Raw genomic sequence first — 15,763 nt, 5'->3', positions numbered from 1 at the left:
GGATGAAAATTATGATTCACTTAAATTGCCATACTTTGCTAATTGACTCAACCCATTCATAATTGTGCGAAGGTTGATCTTGCACACCTCATTCTCAAGTTTCTTCGTAGCCACTAAAATTGTTGGCGGTGTTTTAGTATTTTCTGAGAGATGGGATCTGTACAATGGTTAGGTCAATCACGATTTTTATGAAACTGACACATATCCCAATGACGAAAAGAACAAATTTATCATATTGTTGGCCACTTTCTATATACATTTAATAGCTCGGCTGCCAATAGTGTACAACCTCTTTGGCATCTCATGAGCTTGAACCACACTGGTGAGGATCGTATTAATCAAATCTCACACGTGCATGGGCAATTTTTGAGTTCACCCGATGTTGTATGTTCGAAAGTGGATTTTCAATTATGAATTTTGCCATCTTTCACATTAACTCTTTATAATAATTATGAGATGAAATGAAAATGATAAAGATCAACCTAGAGAAAATGTCAACAGAAGCAACTTTTCAATTTTTCTTGGTGTATGAATGGACTTTACAAACGTACTTAATTGCAGATGCCACACAGATTATCTCAAATTCATACGGAATGCTAAAAAGCAGAAATAGAAAATCTCTCTGGAATGTCCAATACGATTGCTTTCTGTGTGGATTCTGGGGAGATCTATTCAACATTTTGCACATTCTTCTGATGATTAACCCATTAACCCTTTAGGGACAGCAAGGAATCTGGTACATCAATTGACAAGAAAAACTTTCAGGTCGGCAAAGACTTCAATTTAGTAAACAAAAACTTAAATCTTAATAAAGATATCTAAATTTAAGAAAGAATAAACTTAGCAAATAAAAAGAATACTCTTTATTTTTCGTTTGTCGATATTTACAATGGGCACTGATTAGATTTGACTTTTGAATAACCAAGTCTAATTCTTTACTGACTAAAAGAGGCAGCAATTACCAAAAATGTTTTGATGTTTTTTGCTTATCTAAAGTCTTAAATCATGATGTAATTCAAATGATAGTTCATAACGTTTCTCTTTAGGAAACCGATAAATTTCCACTTTTCTATCTTCGATAGAACTCTCACAATAACTGATTTTCAATATCTGAGAATTTACGTTAAATAATTAGGAAAAGAATTATTCCTAAAAATAATTAGACTTCAAACAATTGATAGTTTGTCAAACCGGGTTGAAGGTAGGGTTCAACGAGAAGAACTGGATTAGTTCTTTCAATATGCGTTCTGTTTAATTTAAAAAGCATTAGGCTAAAATTTAAACATATAAAGAGTTATTCGTGGGAAAATTTAATTAGAATAAAAAGTTACGACATCGCTACGTAGTGATTTTTAAATTAATTTAAAATTAATTGAAAAAAATGTCGTTAAATGATATACAATTAAAATTATACAAGATGAATTATTAATAGCCATTGTATTGCAGTTTTCAGCAGGAAAGCATTGTGATAAAAAATTAAGAATTTATCGGAGAGAGATAGAACACCCTCACCATTGAATCATATAGCATCCAATTAAATTATTTCATTCATTAAACAAAGAGTTTATAACAAAATGCATTTTATTGTGTAAAGAAGTTAACCCATTTCTTAATTATAACAATCGTGGAAGACAAGTTCATAAATTATTAATTAAAAGAATATAATATTAGTAAATAGGAATAAAATGATTTAAGAAGACCTTTTATTAGTCCTATCACTTCAATTCTTGCAAAAAATGAGCTGTACAAAAATTTAAAAAAGCGCAAAATTGCCGTTTTTAGGTATCAAAGAATAGCTAAGAATTTAGAATTTAAATGATATTATAAACTGACAAACCTCTTAACAATGCGGCGCTTCATATATAAGACTAACTACGACTGTGTAAAAATATGAAATGCTTCAATAATATTCGTAGAACCATATGGAAGGATTTTTTCCTAGTATTTTTTCATAATCTGCAAGATATATATTTTAAATTCTGAGACAGAGGAAGCTTAATAATTCAGTTTCCATATTTAGTGTCACAATATATTTAGTCTGAATTTAAGCCCATTCAAAAATTAAAAAATTTAAATTTTTAAGAACTCCCCGTGATCATCTTTAAAATTTTCATTTTCAATTCTGTATCTATCCTGTATTTTAGCTTAAAAACCTTACGAAATTTAGCATTTTCAAATGCTGTTTTCAAGTTTAAAACTTTACTAAAGATTTATATTAGAATTTAGGTGTCTGATTCTACAATGTCTTACTTAAGGGGTCACGTGGGTCACAAAGATTAAGACACAGCATGATTTTGCCTAATTTTTTTTTCGAAATGACAAAAAATTTGTTTAATTCAAGCTCTTTGACCTATAAAAGTACAACACTTATTAGTCCTTGCACGAAGATGTTTTTTAAATTGAATTCTTGGAATATTTTATACAAAAATCACCATTTTCGACGTATTTTACATTATTTTTCGTCTAGCAAAATGAATTGTGAACAGGGAAATATTAATTTCATTCAAGGAAGACCCTTCATTCAAGGAATAGTTTAACTCATCAGCCAACAGAAAATATTTAGTTTTTTTGACGTCACATGAATATTATTTATAAGAAATTTTGTCCACAGCTGAAGCAAGTTATTTTCAAAAACCGTCTCCTAAAATCAGGTTCCAGCGGTTACTTTTCAAAATTTTTATATGAAAATTTAACAAAATATAGTTTATTTAAATGGAATATTTTATACAAAAATGACCATTTTCTACGTATTTTACATTATTTTTCGTCTAGCAAAATGAATTGTGATTAGGAAAATATGAAACCCTTCACTCAAAGAATAGTTTAACTCATCAGTCAATAGAAAATATATTTAGTTTTTTGACGTCAGATGAATATTATTTATAAGAAATTTTGTCCAAAGCTGAAGTAAGTTTTTTTTCAAAACCGGTCTCTAACAATCAGATTCTAGCGGTTACTTTTCAAAATTTCCATATGAAAATTTGACAAAATATAGTTTAAATGGTACACTTTTTGTGTAAGAGTTGAAATATTTTTTTATTGTGTTAAAAAGAACTTTTACATAGAAAAAATATTTTGTAAAATTGTTCGTAAATGTTTGTGAAATCCTATGGAGGACTTACGAAAAGCTCGTGAATCGTATAACCCATAAGTTCGTAAAATTTTGTACATTTTTCACAAACATTGTTCGTAAAATGATCATTTGACAAACATTTTTTGTACTTTTACAAACATTTGTTCGTAAATGTTCGTAAACACACAAAAAATGTTCGTACAATTTTGTCATTTGTTCGTATTTGTTCGTAATTTTTTGTGAGACAAACAAAATTTTACGAACAAATGACAAAATTTTACGAATATTTTTTTTGGGTGTTTACGAACATTTACGAACAAAAGTACAAAAAACGTTCGTCAAATGATCATTTTACGAACAATTTTTGTGAAAAATGTACAAAATTTTACGAACTTATGGGTTATACGATTCACGAGCATTTCGTAAGTCCTCCATAGGATTTCACAAACATTTACGAACAATTTTTCGAAATATTTTTTTCTTTGTAGAGAAAACATGCTGTTTCTTTTAGTCTTTTTGACTCACACCTAACCTCTTAAAGATAAATAAATAAAATAAGAGATGGAAAATAAAATGCTTCTAGTCTCATTGTTTTGAACTGGGTTCTATTGACAAAACCAATGATTATTAAATTTATGACAATAAATTAAATATTGGGAGAATTTAAGCCTCCACACTTGATAAGAAAAGGAAATTTGATCAAAAATAAGATAATAAAAATCTGTTTCACCATTTCATATGCTTTATGAGGTTTATTCTTCTTAGATTATATTTCTCGCTACATATATTTTATTATATTTATTTAAAATAAATCTTGGGTCTGTTTTTTTTATTAACATTCAAAAAGAAAATTGTGATATTCGTTATAAATAAATAAAAGATAAATAAAATGTTCTACTATTTATTTTTCATTAAATTCGCATGGTAGTGAAAGCAATGAATGAAGATCTTGAATAAAATCAGAAATAATTTAAATACAAAAAATTTTTAATTAGGAATCAAGAATAAAGAATGTATATATTAGGTGTGATTCCTTCATAATCACACCTATTTTAATATGCTAAAAAGACGAATCATGGGTTATAATGGGTTAAATTAAGTAACAAACGTTGCCGCATGAATTACAAAACGATCCCTAATCCCAGTCGAAATAAGACACATTATCAGCCGATTTTTTTCACAAAACCGCAAGCTTATGGAGCGGGTGGAAATTCAAATGATCACACATTGAGAATATTATTAAAAATTGCCACCATCGTCGATTTTGTGAGTCATTTTCCACTATGCCACTCAGCTAATTGCATTCAGACACGAATAAATAAAATTTATTAATCATAACGATCGCCTTCAATTGACCATTTTGAAAGAAAAACACTCAAAGCACACCTGTATAGCGTCAAAAGTGCGGCGGCAGTGCTGGTGAGAACAAAAACCCGCACCACACGAATTTTATACGTAAAATGATCACTTTGAAAAGGAACTCCCCAGAGTGGATTGTCAGTGAATGAAGTAACAAATTTTTGAGATAAAATTACGAAATGTGGTCAGTTGATCTTAAAAGAAAAAGGTACTTGGTTGATTGAGAGAACAACAGAGCTTTAACCTCAGGGACCAAATGTTCCAGAACTTTGCCTATTGTTTTGACTATCATTTCCAAGAAAATGTACTATGATTGAGTGCTTAAAATGCTGAACTATGGCCTGCCAGAGTCAATTTGGTGCTCGATCAAGGATATTGTATTATCGATCAGCTGTCACTTTCGAAATATACTTTTCATTCATAAAATATTTCCTTGAATTTTGAACCGGACAATAAAATGCGATCATATGATCAGTTCTTTTGCACCACTCCCACTCTAGTGTGTCTCGACTGGTGGCTAGCCGAGACACATTTAAGTGTTGTGGAACGTGTGGAAAACAAGATCACCAGAGGTCATCGTGAATGAAAGTTCCAGAAATAAGAGGTAGGAAAAAGATACAGAAAAAAATAATACTAATTTCTCTTTTACCTTGTCGTGACTTTCCTCCAATTCAACAATCCTAAACTCCAGCAGTTCATTTTGCTCTTTCAGCTCATATGCCTCTTTGCTCAGTTCTGACTCCTTCTGCTCCAGAAGTCTTATCTTCTCAATCAAATGCTGTGTACGATCGCCGTTTTGTGTCTGGTGAAAAAAGAATTAAAGGAAAATTTTACCATTGGTAGCACATAAAGAGAAATTGTGGTATCAACAAGAAAGGTATTTTTATTTGAGAAAAATTACCACCAATAGCGCTTTTTCCAGCTCCCGAATCTTTTCACGTGCTGCACACAGTTGTACATTCAGGGCATCATTCTCTCGCTGCAGGAAGTTAATTTCTTTCTGCAAACTGCCATGGCACACGACTTCTTTTGTATTGTACTGCAATGATAGGATGGAGTATAATAAAAAAAAACGGCGAAGTAATCTCTCTTGCGTTTTTGCTTTAATCCGTATAAATGACTATCCAATTACAGTAATTGCGATTTTGTATGGAGAATCAACAACTCCTTCGACAAACATCGTCAACTGGTGGTTTTGCTGACTTGCTTCACAAGAGGCACAATTGAAAGTAAAGGACGGTATTTTAAAGACTGTATCGTAAAATATAACTACAGGCAAAATGCTTACGTTGGCTTATTTTAATTGATTTCTACTATTTTGCGATATTTTATAGCATATTTTATATTTTCAGTCTCTACAGAGCTTATTAGAAATTACAGGAGCATGACAATAGTCACAAGTTTATCTTTGGGCACAAGGAGTTTCGCTATTGTCGCTATTGTTCCCTCTCTTTTTTCCGCAAATTTTCTTAAACACAGTAAAGAAAATCAAAGAGAAATTTTGCCAAAAGAAAACTATTAGCTGGATTTATGATCTTTTAATATTCAATGAATAATTAATTAATTTAGTCAGAGTATCAACTATATTAAAATGTAATAACATTCTTAATATAAAGGAAACCGTAGAAAGGTATAAAACAGATTCACAGTGCATAAATTTAGAAAATATATGTTCCAAGATAGTTAATTGGAAATTGAACTTATGTACTTTGGTATTATAAAATAATTGAGATAAAAATAGGATATAAGTAGGGGAAAGTACTCTCCCTTCGAACGTTCATGCCTTCGAATAATGTGAATTTTCTATTTTCCTAAAAGATTTACACCTTATTTTTCAGCTTATTATCAATTATTGATATATAATATTTATGTGTAAATCTCTTAGGAAATATAAAAGAAATTCACATTATTCGAAGGCATGAACGTTCGAAGGGAGTGTCCTTTCCCTTACTCTGAAAAAATGTTTTGTTAGGGCAGAATCACATTGACAATAAAATGCTCGCCGTAGCCTCACCGTATTTTGTTAATTTACGCATTTTTATTGCAATTCTTACGCAAATTTTCATTACCGTATTGCCTTATCTCATACTCGGTGGCACTAGGTGAAAATAATATAAGAAAACTGAAGAAATAAAACGAAAATTTGATAAACGGTGAGCAAAAAAACTGTAAGAGAAATTAATCGTATAGTTATTTTTTTGCTCACCGTTTATTGAATTTTCGTTTTATTTCTTCTATTTTCTTATATTATTTTTACTTAGTACCACCGAATATGAGATAAGGTAATACGGTAATCGAGAATTTGCGTAAAAATTGCAATGAAAATGCGTAAATTAACGAAATACGGTGAGCATTTTATTGTCAATGTGATTCTACCCTTAAACGGACAAATGGGTCTTGTTTACATTTTATCACAAGGATGTTGTTTACCAGGTTGAATAAATTGTTTCACAAATTTTCTATGGAAAAACAGCCTTTTGAAAAACTTTAACAAGATCCAGTTTGTCGCTGATTTGACAAATCTTTACCATATTCTGTCTGGAAGATTCTCCTTTTATTTATTTTTTGTTAAATTGACAAGATTTGTTTTTCAGAGTAGTTTAAAAAGATAATATGAATTAAGTAAAAGGATTTAAAAAAAACTGATTTCTTTCAAACTGTCCTGTTCGATCCTGTTCTAATTATTGTTATATTATTTATTTTTCTACCTTAAAGACCAAATACTCTAAAAATTAAAAAAAAAATGTATTAGATGAGAACTATTAATGAATATAAAAATATTTATAATAATAACAGTTGTAACTTTGTTATATTTGGTTCTTGGTTATAAAAGATAAGCGAACTGTTTTAAATAAATTTATCTTTCTAATGTGATTAAATAATTTTTTCTTTATTCTATTTTATTTGAACACATTGTACAATTAAATATTGTTCAATTATTAAAATTTTATATACCGTAAGTGCGGATGACTTTGTCTCCTACGGGTGACTTTGACTCCCTCCTGTTCGTAAGCTTTTCTTTAATTTTAATGTTTAAGAACGATTCTCACCGATCAAACATGGTAGATCGGACCGGTAAAGACCATCCTTAAGTTCTAGAAATAAAGAAAATCTTACGAATAGGAGGAGGGTGTCAAAGTCATTCAATTCATTCAATTAATTTTTCATTCAATTTACTTCAGCTGATCTTTGGCTTTTATAGAGAAACTAGGGAAGTAGTAAATAGGGTAGTTGTAAACACTAATTTTTATGCCTACAATGCTTGAACTTATGCCAGCTGTTTTTCAGCAACAAGGATCCATATAATATTTATGAATACTGAAGTCTAATGCCTAAATAAAAATATTGCAATGCAACTACCCTATGTTTACTATTGTACCAATTAACCCTTAGATCTTAAGATTTATTAGCAGACGGTTCAGAATATGCTGTAATGCCCTATCTATCTATTGGCTTATCTTTACGTGCATTCATGCTTTTCACATGATTAACTTAATCATTAGCAATAATATTGACTACACTAGATTGAGCAGATTGAAGTAACAATGGTCAAAAAATATAGTTTTTTTTATGTTAAAAAACACATTTTGATTGCAAGAAAATGTGAAATAATGGCAAAGTGATAATTTAATAAAAAGTTGTAAGCCATCTCTATTTCTAAAATATGATTTAAAAACATTTCTATTATTTTTTCATTTTTTTACTGATAAAAATTGAATATTTTACTGATTAAAAATATTTTCGCTATCTCATCTCACTATAATTTACAACATTTTTGCAGTAACCGTATCGCAGTTTATTATCAAGCCCTTAAAGGCAAAAAGGGTCATAACTCGTTTTATTAAACTCTGTACAAATGAGCAGTAGAAAGTTAAATTTGATCAGTAGTTAAAAAATTTTTAAAAAAAAGTAAAATTATTACGGAAGTTTTGGCTGAGGAAAAAATGGTACTAAGTTTCCCTTTTCTACGTATTAATTACTATAAATTTGAACAATTTTTGTAAAGAATAACATATTTAATTTAAAAATTTTGATATTTTACAGCTCATTTGTTTTCTTTTACCTTACCTTGATAGTGTTAATTCTTAATTCTCTGAGCTTTTTCAAATATACCTTATTTAAATTTTAAGAAACTCAAATAAATGCGAACTGATTGTAAATTTATTCTTATTCCCTTTTTATTAATTAAAAGCTAAACCGCACGAAGAAAACCTGTACTCCTTTATATTCTCAGATAGGGTTAAATGATATAATTTGGAATTAGTGTTACAAATTGGACAATTCGCCGGTACAAGTTGAACATGGCTTTTTTTCTTGATAAATACAGTACAAAATTTAATTTTAAGCACAAGGAACCAAATTATAAAACTAAAGCATTAAAAATATACAAATAAAAATGAAGTACTAAATTTATCAAGACAAAAAGCCCTGTCCAAATTGTACCATTGATTGTCCAACTTGTATCACTGTCCAATTTGTACCACTTTACCCTAGCTATAAAAATTTAAAATCGGATAGTTTTTTTCTTCATTCATAGTTCTTCTAAAATAGAGTTTTAGTAGATAAAGCAATCTGTCCTATAAAATACAAAAAAAAAATTGTTAGGTATGCAAAGAAAAGATTGTCAACTTGAGGTACTTAAAGTAACACAAATTCCAACTTGTATTCATACTCAACGATACAGCCTTTAAGTAGTAAAATATTTGAATTTTGTAGTGATCTTCTTGAAAGCTCAAAGTAGCAACAAAAAAAAAGATTGCTTGACAAATTTTCTCTTTTATTGAGTGGAGAAGTATGCGCAATTGCTTGAAATTTGCACAGACTCTCCTCAATGAAAGTATGCAGCATAAATCCCTATGAGAGAAAGATATTGTTGCCTTTGAAGAGAATATAGTTTCAAGAGGGCAATCATCTCTTTCGAAAGATCAAATGACGAATTTTCACAAAACACAAATCATTCTCAGTGCGAGACTCGTGAATTGAGGATTAGAGCATAAAGATCATGTGGTGGTACACCATTGACTCCGATAAATCATAATCAATCTTACCGTTTGCCACACATCCGGAGGTGAGTTGGGCTGTGGACTTAGAGACGGTGGCGCCGAAGAGAGTGCTGAATCATTGTCTGATCCCGCGGGGTCCTGGAAAAGAAAATAGAGGCCCAATAAGTAACACTATTGTAGCATACAAAAGCAGTATCAATGCTTAAACAATCAATCACACTTGATGAATTTCAATGCAAATTGCATGCCATATTTCGATATTGAGGCATTTATTTAAAATTTCAGACATCACAGAGCGATTAATTGATTAATTTTGACTACGTTCTCACCTTATTCCTATACATATGAAGTTCATTGTGAGCTTCCAAAATTCGTGTTGGCATTTCGTGTGGCTGCGGGGATGAAGGGAGAAAATACAAAGTAATAAGAGAAGAAAAATATTAATTTGAATATGGCTTGACCTTATTTTCTTTTATTCAATCATGCAAAACAATTCATTTTAGTTATGCGAATAACTGAGTAACTAACCATTGAAACGAATTCATTTCCACCACACGTCGTCATTTTACTTGAATTCGTACTGCTACCGCTGCTTCGCTCAGGTTCCTTCAGTTTTCGCATCTGCAATTGAAAAAAAGGCAGAAATGTTGATGGTTATTTTGTGGGAATTGTCCACTTGATCTCACATTCAGCTGTTACACAACATCTGGTTAATCATATTTGATTTTTTTTCGCACGTAAATTGCTTTTTAACCATCCTCGATATGTATGCACTCGGACTCATGAGAGTATTGAACTTTTCCAGGTGCTTCGGTGAAATGTTTCGCGAAACTTTTTCTTAGAAAGAGTATTGAACGGATTTTAGCTCTGCAAAAGATAGTTATCTCTATAATGTTGGAGGTGGTTTGTGTGATCAATCGAGAGAATTAAAATGGATTAAGGAAGCAATCTACGCGCAAAAGCTTTTCTTTAATTAAAATTCATAATGAAATGAATTGATAAAATCTGTATATTTCTTTGTTGGTGCTTATTTCTAGACCAGCAACTTCAAATTAGATTTTTCCATTAGGAGAGTCACCGAACAAGAATATTTTTTAAATGTCGCGGAATATTTAATTACATACAGCCAACGTTTTTTTTTCTTTACTTTGCACCATTTTCTTACAAGCTTATAGTTTGGTACCAAAGCTTCCGAAACGAATTGTAATTAGGCTAAGTATATATCAAAGCATGTCGGAACTAATTGTGAGCGGATTTTAGTAATTATGTGTTAGCAGTTTGTGTACTTATAAATTATTTATTTTATGATTTGTTGAAAATAATACAATATTGATAGGGCTCAAAATAAGACTGATCTATTTAGTTAGGGGAAAGTGCCCATGCTTGATACCATTGAAAGCTTCGTAATGACTAAATTTTCTATATTTCACAATATATATGTCGAGTTTATTGAGAAACATAGGAAAAATATAGTCATTACAATGCTTCCAATGGTATCAAGCATGGGCACTTCCCCTATAATGCTTCTAACCAGAAAAATAAAGCATGGATTCTCAGTAGTATTCTCAGAAGATTTGGGACTAATTTTAGTAATCAGAACAGGAAATTTTCTCATGAATTAGTTTAGTACAGTACATGTATGAATTATAATTCTACAACACGTATGAATTATAATTCTACAACACGTATGAATTTTAATAAGTAAGGAAGGGTGGGGTAGTTTCAAGCATCTGAACTTTTTTCAGGAATCATGTTAAACGAATATGAACCATATTAAAACTAACTAGTTCGTGTTAGTTTCTCTTGAGTATTAAATATCTGAAAATACAGGAGAATTTCTAAATAGGGTAGAGTAGGGTAAGTGTGCCAAATTTCGGCATAGTTGCATGCAAGCGCCAAAGTCTCGTGTTTGAAATGTAATATATTTAATAGAAATTAATTTTTTTCATTCCTTCTACTTAAGGAGTGTTGCTTAGAACCTTGTAGACAGTTTATCGTCTTTATTTACTTTAAAATCATTCTTAATACATTTTAAAATGAATAAAAATGTAGACATAGCTTTGGTGCCCTTTTTCGGCCACCTTCATTCTCATAGTTCCTTGCCTGTTGGGGACGTAGCAGTTTTATGGATTGGGTTTGGTTTCAGTTGGCAGAGCTTAAGAAATAAATTTGCGTTCGTTCGTCTTGAACAATTTTTATGTGAATTTATTTTACTCAATCATTACTATGATTTTTCATTTTTAACATTGTCCTTCGAGAATTCTTCAAATGTCTTTTTCACGTCATCTCGTTTGTCGAAGCTACATTTTTTGTTATTCTTTTGTATTGTATAATCTCTGGAGTATGTAAAAACTAAAAATTCATGGAAATTAGAGGAACGAAAAAGGTGGCCGGAATTGCAAGCTGGTTGGAATTTGGCACACTTACCCTAAGTACATTTCGCCACCTTAAGGTTTGATACCCTTGTAATTCTTATAATTTTTGCCGAAATAAAATGAAATTTCGTGTGCAGATGCTTTTAAGCATTATCTCTCTATTGAACCAGGAAACTTCTCGGGAGTTTTTGGGTATCTGGTTGAAAAATTACATTTTCTGCAACAATGCACGTTTCAGTACTTTTAATTAATTCTTTTAATTTCTTTTAATTACATGCAAATCATCTAATCGGTAAAGAACCTGATATAGTTTTCTTATTCATAAGACTAAAATACCAGATTTAATACTCATTTCGTAGTTCCATGAACTCCAAATTCTCTTAAAATGTGATTTTAATATATGTGGCGAAAAATGCCTTACTGACGAAAAAGTACTGACTATATACCCTATTATCTCACATAAATCTTGTTGTAAGACGCTATTAAGACATATTAATATTTTTTAAATTAATATTTAATATTGTTGATGAAATAAATTATCTATCTACCGATTTTACTTCAAATATTATGCGTGAGCAATTTTTGAATGTTGAAAACCAAGGGGAAACTCATACCGATTTTCCAGTATTTTGTACAAAGTCCCTTTAGTATACACGACACGCATATGCATAAATACAGTTAGGGGAAACTGGGGTACCTCTGAACATGGGTTCGCACTGACCTAATTTTTATTTATAAACTACTTGAATTATTTCAACCATTTCTTTAAAGTACAAGCATCCCTAGTGCCTATGAATTTCTACGTCTTGTCCTTTGTGTTCGGTGCTACCCCGTGATCGGTGGTGCCCTCGTTTCCCCTAGATACCCTTTCAATATTCTCTAATTTTAACAAATATTAGCAATTATTAACCCAATTATTTCTACCTTTTATATATTTTGTCTTTGAATACTTTTATGAACTACTAAAATTTCATAACTGTTCATTAAAAATATATTTAACAACATTACGGAAAACATAAATTCAGGATTTCTCCTTTCATCGAATAACACTTTCATAGTAGATTGGAAATAAAGATGGTAAGCGTGTAATATGACACAATCACTCATTTGGCAATATGTATGGGCTTAAGATGTTCTTGCAAAATTATTTATCAAGCAGCATTTAGTTTGTTACTTTCTCAAATTGAATATCTATTACGTCTTATTATTTGCCTTTATAATTTTAATCTCGTCCAAGCAAATATAATCTCTCGTCTTCATGTCATAGAGTCAATAATTATCCCATTACGTGACCGTTTTTAATGAAAGGGGAATTTTCTTATAGCCACGGAAGTGTCAACTCTTAATGCGGTAATTTGAGTATAAAAAAGCAGATCATATTGCTATCACACTGGGATATTTGTGATTAAGGAAAAATGATGATTCAGAGAAAGGGGAGTAATTGGATGAGATTGTTGGAGAATTTGCATTTAATTTTTTTTCTCCATATATACACAATATTGTGAATTATGCAGTACGACAGGAGGAAATATATAGTGTAAGTAACGAAGCGAATTACCATAAAACCCAATATTTACACTTCTTGTTTATATAGAGGAATGTTCATCAGACTAAACGGAAATTTCGCAAATTCCTACTAACTTCAATTTTCCCAGGCATTCTAGCACTAAATATTATTTAAAACATGTGAGAAACTGGTTGAAGTGCATTTGAAGTAGGAAATCTGTGGCACAACACAATGTGCAGTGGAAGTGAGGTACTTATTGAAAAAATAAATTAGTTGAACTTCCAGTAGAGAACCACCTTATAATAGTTATGTTTATTTTTGCACAAGACACTCAATCATTCATCGTGTACTTTCCTCTCTTGTAAAGCCTTTTGTATTAAGAGTTGTAACTCTTGCTTTCCTGATTTATAAAGCGCTTCAAATGCCGCTCAAAACATTCACTTTATGTCTCAAATATGGTGATACACGCCAAAGAAATCTCCCAAACCCATTTTCACCCAAGTCATTCATTTTCATCTTTTTCTGATAATCTCTAAAGCATCAGCCGCTTTTTATTATAATGATTTCTCAGTTATAATGCAAAAATTCCCATTTACAAAAATCATCCTCCGCGATTGATTGTAATCTTCACAGCATCGTTAAATATTTTGTATTTTTATGAATCTTTCAATAATGATCATAACCGGATAGGAAGTGATTGTGAAGCCTTTCGAAGTGCTCCAGTCTGATTGAGATTGTTTGTTGAATGTATTAGAGATATACAAGATATAGTCCCTCTCTTGATTGTTATTCCCAAATACTGCCTCTAGTATATCAACCAATCATAATTTTCCTGCAATATTTTATAGAAAATGTCTAACGCATTTTTTTGCTAACAGTGAAAGTTTAGTCTGAATCACGGAAACTTTAATTGCCTTACACGCAGAAGGATGGTGCATTAAGAACCAACTCACTTTCTGGCGAAGAATGAACGTGAGTTGAAATTGAGAAGCAAAATTAATATTTAAAATTGAGGTGGAAGAGAAGAACCTATGCAGCTGAGAAATTGCAATAAATAATGAGAAGGTGAAGGTTTAATACTTCAAAAACTTGTTGCTTAATTCTATAGCACGTGAATTAACAGTGAATCAAGTTTGAGTTCAGAAGTACAGCTGTTCCATTGAAAACACTGAACAATTAAGAAATGAATGTAACTAAACTAACTGATGACAGAAATTTGCATATTTTCGCATGAAACAGTGAAAATTAAGAGAAAAAATCATGAATGGGAATTACAAGCATATTGCACCATTATTATTACAGAGAAGTTTATGTCTTTTTTGTTGGTTGTATTTTCTGATAGTAAATTTTTATAAATATTCACTCTTTATAGTAGTCTTTCCTACTTCATAAAAAAATTTATTTGAAAGCACGGAAAAAGCAATTCTATAAAAAAAATAAACAATTATGCTTACATCAGAATACGAGTGTTGAATTTTAAATTTACAGACTAATATACGCCTCTGCTAAAATAAAATGCAATTAGCAAAGTTTGCTAAACAAGATTTAGTTTCCTCATTATCAAAATTTTGAACAAAAGGTTGAATATTTCACATAAGAATGCTCAATGTAGTAGAATGAGTCGAATAAAATACAGTAAAGTGCCTTAAATATGATTTAGAGCAAACTTAGAGCAAAATTCCAAGTTTCATGATTTTTACCGAAAGCCACGTAAACCGAATCAATTTATACCACTATTTCAAAAAGAATCTCTTATTGGGTTCGTAATTCCACCTTACAAAATTTCTGGAAATCTTTGGTTTTTCCATTACAGGAAAATGAAAATTTTCTGGAAATTTTACAAAGCTGCTCCGGTTTGCTCAGCTACGTATAAAATTTGTTCACTTATGTACGCATTATTTTCACCATAAACACTACACCCGGATAAAGAAATTTTCACATCATTATTTAGGTGGAACATTCATCTATTTGTTTTAATTTTTTCTAAGAAGTATCGTGCATTTTAAAATCTATTTTATGCAATTTTTCTAATAAATATATGACTCTTTGAAACCCATTTTTCACTGCATTCAATTAGGTGTGATATATTAGAGACACCTTTAATCTGTTTTACAGAACATGTTTTGAACATTACTGATTCCGAAAATGACCAGTGAGTAATTTAAAGCGAAATGTGGAGAATTCCACTTGCAAACAATGCAAATATGATAAGAAATGTTCAAAATTCACAGAACTGGCAGTGAAAGAATTACACCCACGATAAGAAGATTAGTCCTAATGTTTGTATTGACAGAAGTAAAACAAGAACATCTGATGAAGTCCCATTTTTCTTTAGAAGTGCGTGTTTATCTTCGAGTTTTTCGTGAATGTTTTTTAATATTATTGTGCTAAGTTTTGTGCAGTATTCTAAGGAATTCATCAATGAGTTAAATATTCCAGAGCGGCT

General features: G+C 30.7%; 1 protein-coding gene across 3 annotated transcripts in view; it reads right to left on the bottom strand.

Annotated features, from left to right (window-relative positions):
* Positions 1-15,763, bottom strand: part of LOC129803193 (GRIP and coiled-coil domain-containing protein 2-like) — a 111,186-nt gene that overhangs the window by 21,926 nt on the left and 73,497 nt on the right. For all 3 annotated transcript variants that reach the window (XM_055849616.1, XM_055849598.1, XM_055849608.1), the window contains exons 6-10: positions 9,964-10,056; positions 9,765-9,827; positions 9,481-9,573; positions 5,334-5,471; positions 5,082-5,234 (exon numbers count right to left, since the gene is read on the bottom strand). In XM_055849616.1, the coding sequence (XP_055705591.1) occupies positions 5,082-5,234; positions 5,334-5,471; positions 9,481-9,573; positions 9,765-9,827; positions 9,964-10,056 (540 nt within the window). The remainder of the gene's footprint in view (positions 1-5,081; positions 5,235-5,333; positions 5,472-9,480; positions 9,574-9,764; positions 9,828-9,963; positions 10,057-15,763) is intronic.

This window comes from Phlebotomus papatasi, chromosome 1, assembly GCF_024763615.1.
Source record: "Phlebotomus papatasi isolate M1 chromosome 1, Ppap_2.1, whole genome shotgun sequence".
NCBI classification, from domain to species: domain Eukaryota; kingdom Metazoa; phylum Arthropoda; class Insecta; order Diptera; family Psychodidae; genus Phlebotomus; species Phlebotomus papatasi.
Note: the sequence above shows the minus strand (reverse complement) of the source record. Positions and strands in the feature narration are given on the sequence as shown.